The following is a 12,250-nucleotide window of genomic DNA, read 5'->3' as shown; positions in this document are numbered from 1 at the left end:
TCAGATGACTTTACTATAAATAGTGATTTGATTTGTCATTGGTAATACTACCTTCCCGAAAGAAGGAGCGTGGGGGAATAAAGAAAAACAGATGAGTAATATTTTGGTTGTCAAATCATTATTTTCCATTTGTAATGGTGGAAATTATAATTCATTGGACACACCTTTAAAAACATTCACTCTGCCAACAGAATAATGATGATTAATGACGATCATAAGTCATTATGCCTTGTCACTACAAGCCTGTATATGTATTTATTTCTTTTATAAATAAATAAATCATCATGTGCAACTTCATCTGGCTCGTTCAGTTCGTTTCTGCTGGGCCTTTTCGACATTTTTATTTTGACACCCCCACCCTCCTTCCCGTCCCTCAAAAAAAACAAAAAAAAAAAACAACAGAAAACAAACTATTTTCCATTATTATTTTGGCTAGGGGTGATATAATTCCGCAAATGATCCTAAATGACAAATGTGCACGTGCATGTGTCCTACGACTGTGCGCGTGGCAACACTCGCTGCGGGTGACGCATCACTTCCTGTCTAAAGAGACGGCGCGAGCGGTTTACGCAAACGCGCGCGTGTGTGTGTGTGTGTGTGTGTGTGTGTGAGAAAGAAAACACAAATCTTTCACTTTCACTTCAAGGCTCCATTGACTCGGTGGTGACGCCGCATTGTGAATAATTAAAACAGGTTAAAACACACGAGGAACCCACAACCCGCCATGGCGTTTCAGTACCCGGCTGCACGAAGAGACGAGAGTCAGGTCAGTGTGTCTCTCTGTGTCTCTGTCTCTGTCTTCCGACTTCCGTCTTTCCGTGAAACGACCTGGTGGACGCGCACGAGCTGGACCAGGAAGAGCCAGACCACTGAGTCGAGGGTTTAGAAATGGCGACAGACGCAGGCAGAGAATCAAAAACAAAACTTTGAGGAGGAAAGTGTTTCACTTCACGTCCTCGCGACGGATGAGTCAAAGGTCCTCGCACGAGACGCCAGCTTTAGGTTTCCTGGTGGCCGCAGTGATATGATAACGCATTATGACTCAGTATGGCGGATGCAGAGCTGTTTGCAAACCCCACCAACCTCCTAAAAGCATTTGTGATAAGTCTACAGTAAAATGATACCCGACTTATTTATTACTTACATATTCAGTACGTTGTGCTATCTGGTGACGTGATGGTTTAAAGGCTGCTTCAAATAATTCATTGCTGGTCTACATCCGTTTCATTTAAATTGAATGTACAGCTGCAAAGATATTCAAATTACTATTAAATACCACTAAGAAATGCGTTAAAAAGCTGTAAAGCTGACAAGAAAACAATTATTAAAATAGTTGCTTCAGTCAAAAATAATATCAGCTCTAATTGAATGACTAAATTAACAACTTTTTCTTTTTTTGTGTGTGCCTATAATGGTAAACCCTCGTGTCCTCAATGTTTAGTACGGCCCCGGGTATATGTGTTTTTTTTACCAAATCGTACTGAAACTTGCCACTTTGCCACGATACAGAACTCTGCGTGTTTGAAATCCTTGTTTACAAGCACCAAAAGCCCACGAGTTAAAAACAAATCTCGACCAGGGTGTTGACAGAAGTACGCGTGTGCCCCTTCTTGTTCCACCTGTAGGTGGACGACTACCATGGGACTAAGATCTGCGACCCTTACGCATGGCTGGAAGACCAAGATGGCGCAGAAACGAAGGTATGGGTTGATCTCCTCGCCCATAAAGTTTGAAGCTGAGACCAAAAAGTCCTGCAAATCCCATCGTTCCTCTATCTCTCTTTTTCCTTTTTGTGTCCCAGGCTTTTGTCGAGGAGCAGAACAAACTGACCATGCCGTACCTGGAGCAGTGCGCTGTCCGGGCTCAGTTCCACCAGCGTCTCACTGAGCTCTACGACTATCCCAAGTACAGCTGCCCTTACAAAAGAGGGAAGAGGTACTAGTTGGAATTGAAAGAATGGCACTTCAGGTCTAAAAACAAACAAACAAACAAAATGCTTATGTTATTTTTATTTTGTTTTACCAGGTACTTCTACTTCCACAACAAAGGCCTCCAGAACCAGGATGTTCTGTACGTGCAGGACTCTCTGGATGGAGCCGCCACCGTGTTCTTTGACCCCAATACCCTCTCTGAAGATGGCACTGTGGCACTGAAGAGTGAGTGTGTGCCGCACTTTATTCTGCTTAAAATATAATATGTGAATATTACAGCTGTGCTGAGTCCCCTCTTTCTTTTCTTTGTCGACCTCTCTCTTTTTTTTTTTTTTTTTTTTCCCCAGTGGGCCGGCTGTCCGAGGAGTGTGAATATTTTGCGTATGGTCTGAGCAGCAGCGGGTCCGACTGGGTGACGGTGAGCTTCATGAATGCGGACGATCTCTCGCCGCTGCCCGACACGCTGGAGAGGGTTAAATTCAGCTGCTTGGCCTGGACTCACGATGCCAAGGGCATCTTTTACAACTGCTACCCGCGCCAGGAAGGCAAAACTGACGGTTGGGAGGATTCACTAAACACACACAATAAAACAACCTTTTGGCTGCAAGACGTTCACGAATGCGTTCAAGACTTAACCTCCCTCTGTTGTTGTTGTCCCTCCCCACCCCCACTAAAGGCACAGAGACAACCTCCAACATCAACCAGAAGCTCTTCTACCACTTAATCGGCACCAAACAGTCAGAAGACGTTCTGGTTGCAGAGTTCCCCGAACATCCCAAGTGGCACAGCTCCATAACCGTAAGTCCAAAGTGATCTTCAACCACTCGTCGCAATCGCCCGATCACAAATCAGGGCAAAAGTTCATTAGTGGAATAAGGTATTGATATCTTTTACTTTAGTAAAAGAGCAAATACTACAGCTCTGCATTCAAATGTAATCAAATCAAAATAACTTAATTTATCCTATCGTGTGTGTGTGCGTGCGTGTGTGTGCGTGCGTGTGTGTGCGTGCTCCTTCATTCAAGTCCGTCTGCTGTAGATGCTACTTAGTGGTTCTTGGTCCACTGTAATCTGTGATGGTGACTTCATACACGTAACAGTGGATCAGATAGCCGCTGTTACACTTCCTATAAAGGGGGAAGCTTTTTATTCAAAGCCTCTGTTGAGGTTTTTGAATAAGGCTTTGAATGTCTGACATCATGGTTTTGATTCATGGGATGAGATGAGCGAGTCTTTTTTTATTTTACTTTTTAAACTTCAACCTTTTTTTTATTATTATAACTACTTGGTGCCTGCGGCAAGCATGAGGGCAAACGGTTTATTTAAAGTGGAAAGTGTTTTTGTTTGTTTTTTTAAAGGCAAAATGCTAACAAAAAGTGTTGCGTTCAAAACCGCACACCTGTGTGGAAACGCTTTGCAATCAAACCCCACGTGTTTTTACATACACATGAAAGTGGGTAGTTGAAGTACGTCGAGTAAACGTAGTTAAGGAAACGGTCAAATTTAAAAATGCCAACGAAAACCTCGTCTTCAGAAATTCTGCTGTATGTTATGCACACGTTTGTATCTGTGAGCAAGTTAAACGTTGTCTACAAGCAAAGACAACATGCCTCTCTCTGTCTTTCTTTGCTTCCTTCTTTCCTCTGCTCATTCCTTCCTCTTTTTTTTTTGTTTTCACCAGATATCAGATGAAGGCCGATACGCTGTTCTGTCCATCACTGAAGGCTGTGAACCCGTCAACCAGCTGTGGTACTGCGACCTGCAGCAGCTCCCCGACGGCATCAAAGGTCCGTAACCTGTGGCGTGATGTGGACTATGTCTGCACATAATAAAGTATACAGTAATACAGTATTACGAATACTTATCCCCTCCCTGATCACAAAAAACAAAATCTAAATGTTACACTTAAATGTATATTTTAATTGCTGTTAACTAGGTCATCAAAGCTCACAAGCAGTGATGCGTATTGATCCCCAAATGGGTGCGTGTGCAAAAAAAAATCTTTTGAGAATGTCTTGGTAGATAAAAGTTGATGTCTCTGGAAAAAATTCACTATTACCAGAAGTATCTATTTATTTAATTTTGCCAGTAATTTCCCCGATTGAGAGGCGATGTCTCACCACGTCATGTTTTGTTCAATAACGTTGGATCCCAAACCAAAAGATATTCACTTAACAATGGATGTGTGAGGAATAAATAGAGCAAAACCTCTTCCACATCCAAGCTCGAGCCAGAAAATGAGTGATTTAATTATTGTATTATCAAATATAGTTGGCGACTATGTCTCGGTCCATTGATAATTAATTGAGCAACTAATCGTTGCAGCTCTATAATTCCTATTGTTTTCATTGCAATTGTTACGAGCAGTTAAATGCAGATTCTTGGAAAACCTCACCAGCTTTTCAAGAGTGCAGAAAAGTTTAGGGCGCCTCTTGATCCTGAGAACAAAATGAGCGCGGCAGTGACTCACCGGTTACTTCACCGGCTGTGAAGATTTCAAAATTCACTTTGCAACCTGTTTTCTAGTTAAAAATAAAAAAAAAAGAGAAATCTCTCACACGCAAAGGGATGTGGACACTTTCTAGTGTTGTGTACATCTGTTGTCGGTCTTTACAAGTCATCATAACTCAGATGGACAGGTGTGGGTCCGAACGGTCAATGACGGAGATGAAATGATGTTATTTATTTCTTCTGTAACTGTATTCATCTTCTGCTCCAGGTGTGCTGCCCTGGGTCAAACTTGTCGACAACTTTGACGCCCAGTACTCGTACGTCACCAACGAGGAAACCGTGTTCACGTTCCGCTCCAACTTGGACGCTCCTCGGTACCGTCTGGTCAACATCGACATCCAGAAGCCAGACAGGCAGCACTGGACCACCCTCATTCCACAGCATGACAAGGACGTCCTGGGTGAGACATGGGAGGACATCCCGGTACACTGTGCAGTAGCGGACGTCGGTCTTAAAGCCCGAGCGGCACTTTGGAGGTTTTGTAAAACAAAAACGGACCTCCGTCGGAGCTTCGAAAAAACTCCACCGAGCTTTAGAAATGCGTCAAGGGGCTTTGTCCGTGGTGTCGCAGTTCCACAATTTAGCTCTTCTTAAAAAAATCTTGCGAAAATCTTTTTTCACAGAATATCTGTCCTGTCCTAACGTTGCGACAATAATCCAACCACAAGAATTGGGAAGTTTTGTGTCTGTGGTCGAAGGCCTTCGTCAGAGGAGTGTCTGCTCAAAAAGTGAAACTCGGCTGATGTGCACTTCGTCGTCTTCTTCTTTTTTTTCTGTCGTGACTCATTTGAATGATGGTAACTATACCTAGAGACCAATAAATTGCATCACAGTGAATGTCCCAGTTTCCGCAGATTTTTTGATAAACGGGTTTAAACATTAAGTCCCTGTTTTTATAGCACTATAATAACGTTGCAGTCACACAGCTGTGACTCCAGTGAGTCTAGGCTGGTGTGTAAACGGGTAGTGAATGACACATGAAGTAGATCCACATTGGATGATTTGTACATGCGGTCCACAGTGAGGAGTGGACGGTTACGTCTGATAACATTAAAGATTAAAGAGAGCTCTCACTGTTCCACCAACTCAATAATACAGCTTTGAGCTTTACATTAAGCGTATTGATTAATAGGTCCAATTTTAGTTCAATAAATACGTCTAAAATATCAATTCCTCACACCATTTTATCTACAGAGTTGTCCCTAATCGTGCTGGTGGTGTACAATGAAACCGTTTCATAAAGTATGAAGTCACTGATCCGTCATTTCGCTCTGCGTTGTCCTCGTCCTGAGACCGACGTCTCTCCAAAAGCCACATATGGGTTTGCCCTCACTTTGTGCAATGAGAGAAGACGGCTGGCGCAGCACCGCTGATGTCCTGCTGCATTTTCACACAGCTGAAGACCGCCTCCTGCTGGCGGTCCATGAGATTTCATCATGTTTGCAGTCCGTAGTCTGCACCTGTGGTGCAGCAGCATCTCAGTTAACAGAACTAGTCATTGTGGTCATATTCAAAGCGTCGTTATTATGTTTGAAAACTGCAAGAAACGGTCTATTTCTCTCGGATACGCCGTTTTCTAGTACTTTCACACGTTGTCACGTTCACTTTCCATTGCTTTAAAACATGTTTTTTTGGTATACCATATCCTTCTGCAGGCCTGGTCTCCTGTGTGAACCAGCACCACCTGCTGGTCAACTACGTGCACGACGTGAAGGACGTCCTGCAGCTGTGCGAGCTGTCCACGGGCCGGCTGGTGAGGAGCCTGCCGCTGGACGTCGGCACAGTGGCCGGAGTGAGCTGCAAGAAGCAGCACTCTGAGTTCTTCTACAAATTCTCCTCCTTCACTACACCTGGTGACTCCTATTTTAGTTTAAGTCTTAAAAATGCAAAATGACAGGATAACAAAGTAGTCAGAAAGTTACAATTCCCGTCAATGCATACAAATAATCAGGGTCACCTCTAACCTGTGTGACCCCTCCCCCTCCAGGTATCATTTACCACTGTGATTTGAGCGAGTCCGACCCGGAGCCCAGGGTGTTCAGGGAGGTGGAGGTGAAGGGCATCAAGCAAGAGGACTACGAGATCAGCCAGGTAACCAACAACCTGCTGTTTTTCAAGACTCTTTTACTTCCTTTTTACCTTTTTCTTAGGACTGTTTTTTTCTCGCCATCCTATACGTTATTCTTTTATTGTTCTTATTCTGCTGCACATTTCTTATACTTCTATCTTATCACATGTGCTTGAGGAAGTGGTAAATGGCCTTCGTGCGCAGCTCAGCACCGTCTTCCCACATGCCTTCCCAGGTGTTTTATCCCAGTAAAGATGGAACCCAGATCCCCATGTTCTTAGTTCACGCCAAGGGCCTGAAGAAGGACGGCTCTCATCCCGTCTTCCTTTACGGCTACGGGGGCTTCGAGGCTTCCATACAACCGTACTACAAGTGAGCACAATCCTCTCTGCCGGCACGACACTTCCATGTTGTGTGTGTGTGATGTACTAGAATCAAGCATTGACATTTTAGAAAGACGTGTATACATATGATCAGGTATGAGCACTTTATTTATTTCTATATATGAAGTATTCTAAAGTTCATACGTAGTAACGTTGATTGTTCTCTCATGGCTTTCTCTCTGCTCTGTGCTCAGTGTTGCTTACCTGCTGTATGTGAGACACCTGGGAGGCATCCTGGCAGTGGCCAACATCAGAGGAGGAGGAGAGTACGGCCTCACCTGGCACAAAGGTACGGACGCCCATGAATGCACCCAGAAAGACATCACTGTACCGACTTTGCTTCTTTTTATAATGAGTGAACAGCGGCGCCATGATGCTGCCCGTGTGTGTGTGTGTGTGTGTGTGTGTGTGTGTGTTTTGTACTTCTGCACCACTTCTACTGATGACTGTGTGTTGGCAGCGGGCACGCTGGAGAACAAGCAGAATTGCTTCGATGACTTCCAGTGTGCAGCAGAGTATCTGGTCCAGGAGAAGTTGACCACGGCCGGCCGCATCGCCATCAACGGAGCCTCTAACGGCGGCCTGCTCGTGGGTGAGCGTCGACATCCTTTTTTATGGGTTTATGGGTTTATGGGTTCATGCATTCAGCGTGGAGAACGAGGGAACAGTAGAAGGGTTTTAAAGGTGCACCCTGTAAACTATTACGTTACATTTAGGAGTTGGAGTCTTGCTTCTCATGTTTTTATAGCTAAATCTGCTTTTTTGATTTAACATTGACAAAATAATTAAAAGTTCAGACAAAGATGTAAATGATCAAACAATTATTCAACTATACAGAGTGTTAGTTTTTTTTCTATTTTTTTATTTTTTTTTAGCTTTTTGGGGAATAATCTATGATGATAGTAAAACCTCAAAAAGTCAAAAACCTTCCACTTTCCTTGAGGGAGACTTATCCTCCACAACCAACCGTAGAACAAAAAGCTTAATAATAATAAAAATAATAAGTCCTATGTGTGGTGCCAGAGAGGCAGAATGATTGCTGAGTGCGAAGTCCACCAGTGAAATGAAGAAAGCTTAATGTATGAGGCGGATTCTGTGTGTGGCGCAGGATGGATGTGGACGTGTGTGTGTGTGTGTTTTAAAATGGGTGTGACAGATTCCATTTTGCCCTCACACACACACAGCGGCGTGCGTGAACCAGCGTCCGGACCTGTTCGGCTGTGCCGTGGCAGAAGTCGGGGTGATGGACATGCTGAAGTTCCACAAGTTCACCATCGGCCACGCCTGGACCACCGACTACGGCTGTTCTGACGACCCGGAGCAGTTCAAGTGGCTCATCAAGTACGAGAACCACAGAAAAGAACCACAGACTCACTCGACTACACTCTGTGCTGCATGAGAACACGTTGTCGTTATCACACATCCTCGTCTTTTCACAATGATCCCTCCAACTCCCCTCCTCTCTCTCTCTCTCTCTCTCTCTCTCTCTCTCTCTCTCTCTCTCTCTCTCTCCAGGTATTCCCCTCTCCACAATCTGCCCCCGCCCCTTTACTCCGGCCCCCCCTACCCGGCCGTCCTGCTTCTCACAGCCGACCACGACGACCGCGTGGTTCCCCTGCACACCCTGAAGTACTGCGCGGCCCTGCAGCACGGCGTGGGGAGCAGCGCGGCCCAGCGGCAGCCTCTGATGGTCAGGGTGGACACCCGGAGCGGGCACGGCGCCGGCAAGCCCACCACCAAGGCCATCTTGGAGGACACGCACATCTTTTCCTTCGTCGCCGAGACACTCGGGCTGAGCTGGACCGATTGACGAGTTCGTAACGACGTGAAGGGGCGAATGATCGAGTAAACAGTTGGAGAAAATATGAAAGAAAATACTAATAATAACTACCAACTGCAGTGAGATAGTAACTGTGATTCTTCTTTTGAAACGAGGGTTGTCTAATGGGTTACAAAGTAGATCTAATTCAATCTAATTTGTTCAGCATCATTGATGGAAGAAGTATTGAATAAAGTAAAAGAAGCAATAGCTTAGCATTAAAATGTGTTTTTTTTTATATTAAAATGTAACATTAACGATTGAACGCTGCAAAAGGAAAAAAATTGCCCCGATGACATCACGGTTTTAGGTGCGGTCTATTTACTGCAACGCCCCTTGTTCTTCAGTTGCACAACGTTCTCCACTTTTACATCGATCTCATTTACTGTCATCTGTCAATAAACCATCAAATGAAGTTAAAATGAAATAAAATATACAAGTTCTCCTTTTTCCCCCCGAGTGTTGGCTTTCTTCAGTAATGACGCAGTATATATTGTTGTTTGAGTAAAATATCAACCATTTAATAAAAGCTTGTGATCCGGTCAATTTGTTTGTTACACCAAGAAGCAACTGTTTGTTGAACCTTTACTTTTCATCTGCTTTGTATATGCAAACTTTATTCATACAGAAACTAGTAAGTGAAGTTGTCAAATACAATATGAGTAAATAACACTAGTAGTAGAATAAAATTTAAAAAAAGGTCAAAGTAAAAGAGCTCAAATACGATTGAGTGCATTAGTTGTGTTTTGTGGCGTAAAGTAAATTCCCTCGTCATTTCTGCAGGGTGCAGTTTTGATGTCTGTCAGCAGGTGGCAGTATGGGACCACACAAAGAAACTCACTGTGCTCCAAACGCCTCAAGGTCAAAGGTCAAAGGCCGGGCGTCCGTTTGTCGCCGCTCTGCTCGGCTGCTTCACTGAGAGCGAGACGCTCCGGTCTCAAACCCTCCAGAAGACGGCGCACGGTGAACGACGGCGGTTAGAACAACGAGAACGAGCGCTCGTCTAAAGGGAGGAGAGAGGAGGACGGGGCGGAAATCCTTTAAAAGTGTGCCGGAAAAAAAAAAAAGCCCAGGGATGACAGACGGCAGATGTATGGCGAGACGGCGAGAGGCAGCCAGCGGAGAGAGACTGAAAGTGCACTTATGGAATCTCAAGACAGACGAGTGTTTAAACTGTCAAAAAGAAGAAAAAAAAGGAAACGCTCTGGCAGCCGAGCGCAGAGACGGTGAGAGAAGTTGTCCACTCGGTCACTCAGAGTTTAATCTCTGCTCAGTGGAAAGTTCTGATTTCGTCAGGCTGAACCCTGGGCTTTATCTAAGTACCCTCTCAGTGGAGGATGGGAAAAAGGAGAGGAGGGGAGGAGGGTGAGGGGGGGGAAGAGAAGAGAAGGAGGATTTGCAGACAATGACTCTTCGCCACGAGGGGCAAAGTGGTTGAATGAAGCCGAGGAAGACAAAGCCGGTCGTAAGCCGGACATACGAGAGACGGGGAGAGAGCTTTAAGACCATGCAGGAGAGAGACGGCGCTCCCGGGAGGGTCCCCGAGGACGGAGCCGGCTTTTGCTGCTTCATTTCACTCATTCTCTCACACACAGACACACAGACACACACACCTCCACCCTCCCCTCCACCTTCACACATGTACAAGCACACCGCAGCCTTCCCGGCTCTGTGTTCTCTCGGGGGGGAGAAACACAAGCTTTTTACCTACAGAAACCCCCCCCCCCTCCCTCCCTCATGTCGCGCACTCGCAGGTCCCCATCCGGCCTCTCTGTTTGTTTACTCCCCCCCCTCCCTCACCTCCCCCCCATCATAACGCAGGGATTAATTTCTCAAAGCCGATTTGAGCTGCGGCACGCTTCGGCCGAGGAGAGCAGAAGTTTTGTGCTGAGGGGAAGTTTCCCCTTCACACTGGCTTTAGAGGTGGACCGCTCTCCTTTATGCCGCTCGCTTTAATCTCCACACGGGGCGGCGGGAGCGAGGGATGGAGGGAGGACAAGAAGGGGAGAGGGCTCTCGACACACAGCTGGGACTCACTCGTGCTTTCTGTACAGAGGTGTCGTCTGCTTCCCCGTGTGCCTCTTTGAGTCCTTCCTGTTCCCTCTCTGGTGTTTGCTCACACTCTCATTTGTTCTTTGTCTTTCCAGCTTGAAAGGTTTCTTTTATCACAAAGGTTGTGTTTTTATTTTTTTCTTATTATTGATATGAGGTTGTATCTCATGGCGGTGGAGTAGATCAGACTGGTTTGTGTAACGCTCATGGCGTTGTGTGTCAGGGATTTATTAGTTTTACAATCACCGCTTCCTAAGAACCAAAGGTGACGTCTTTAAAACAATAATAATCATTTTAACCTGTCTGAAATGTCCTTGTTCTACTTCATTATTATACAAAGCTGGAACAAAAGGACATTTGGCATTTTTGCTCGATAATTGACGCAAATATTGATTTCAGCTCCAGGTAAATGTTTCCGTTCATCAACTGATCCTTTCAGCTCGACCACAAATATTTAGCTTTTTAAAACAAATGTACTTTACTATTTACAAGTTATCAATGGACTGAGTAATGGTTTCAGCAGTAAAGGTACTTCATGAAACATATCTTGTACGTGAGGGTCAGCTGTTTATTAGTTGAACGCTTCGAGGCTGCTTTAAGTCATTTATATATTTTAAAATATTTCTCCGCCTTGAGCTGTGGAGTCTGACTGATATCTGAAGGTCTTGAACACATCTTGAGTGTGATCTTGAGTTTGGAGGAAAAAAAGAAGATTGTTTTCACGTACAACTATCAATATTTAGCATTTTGAAACACAATTTGCTTTTAATCTTCTGGCCCGTCTCCCTGTCCCGGTCTCATTTACAGTGAATAAACAAGCAAATCTGATTGAGCATTCACACCAAAACCGTGAGAAGCCTAATAATACTGACTAAAACAACACACACACACGCACACAGACACACACCGAGGAGCGTTGCATACTGAGACATCACACTTAAACCAATGGCTTCATCAGGTGGCACCCTGAGGGAGCGGCTGCAGCGAGCAGCTGACCGGGCCGCTCTCCGGCTCATTTGGCGCTCGTGCAGCCGCGAGACGGCTCGTGACCCCGAGCGGGCCGAGGTCACGCTGTCAAGGCCGCCAGGGTCTCATAACTTCCATTATGCCGAGCAGAGCCGACGGCTTTGTTGAAGACTCGGTATTACATTCGGTGTCCCAAAGAGAGCGGCGATTTGAAGCATCGCAATTACTTCACTTTTCAAAAATTCAACTCCAGGTTTCATTTTGTTTTGTGCATTTGAGGGACGGGGGGACGGAGGGACGGAGGGGGGGGTTCAGCATCTGAAAGAGGTGTTGTTTACTTGCGTGGGAGCTTTAGAAAGCCGTAGCCAGCGATGGCGCCGAGATGAAACTCATTAAGTCTCAAACTCCACTCCTCAACTCCAATAAGAATTTAATATGAAAAAAATATGGATTGCTGCTGCAACTGTATGAGACAAACACAAATATCTCATTTTCAAACGCATGCCCGTGGACTGTACACA

The 12,250-nt window shown here is 45.2% G+C and overlaps 1 protein-coding gene across 1 annotated transcript; it reads left to right on the top strand.

The window, feature by feature from the left end:
• The first annotated feature begins 567 nt into the window (after positions 1-567).
• LOC137784678 (prolyl endopeptidase-like) lies at positions 568-9,233 on the top strand. The gene is made up of 15 exons (XM_068575533.1): positions 568-766; positions 1,626-1,700; positions 1,802-1,935; positions 2,026-2,156; positions 2,279-2,488; positions 2,608-2,729; positions 3,612-3,717; positions 4,650-4,841; positions 6,097-6,294; positions 6,429-6,532; positions 6,745-6,881; positions 7,087-7,181; positions 7,353-7,484; positions 8,077-8,233; positions 8,408-9,233. The coding sequence occupies exons 1-15, from the start codon at positions 725-727 to the stop codon at positions 8,700-8,702; spliced, it is 2,130 nt and encodes a 709-aa protein (XP_068431634.1). The 5' UTR covers positions 568-724; the 3' UTR covers positions 8,703-9,233.
• Positions 9,234-12,250: the final 3,017 nt, after the last annotated feature.

The sequence above is a fragment of the Clinocottus analis genome, unplaced genomic scaffold (assembly GCF_023055335.1).
Source record: "Clinocottus analis isolate CAN_PGR_092001 unplaced genomic scaffold, fCliAna1.0.p SCAF_14, whole genome shotgun sequence".
In the NCBI taxonomy this organism is placed as follows: domain Eukaryota; kingdom Metazoa; phylum Chordata; class Actinopteri; order Perciformes; family Cottidae; genus Clinocottus; species Clinocottus analis.
Note: the sequence above shows the minus strand (reverse complement) of the source record. Positions and strands in the feature narration are given on the sequence as shown.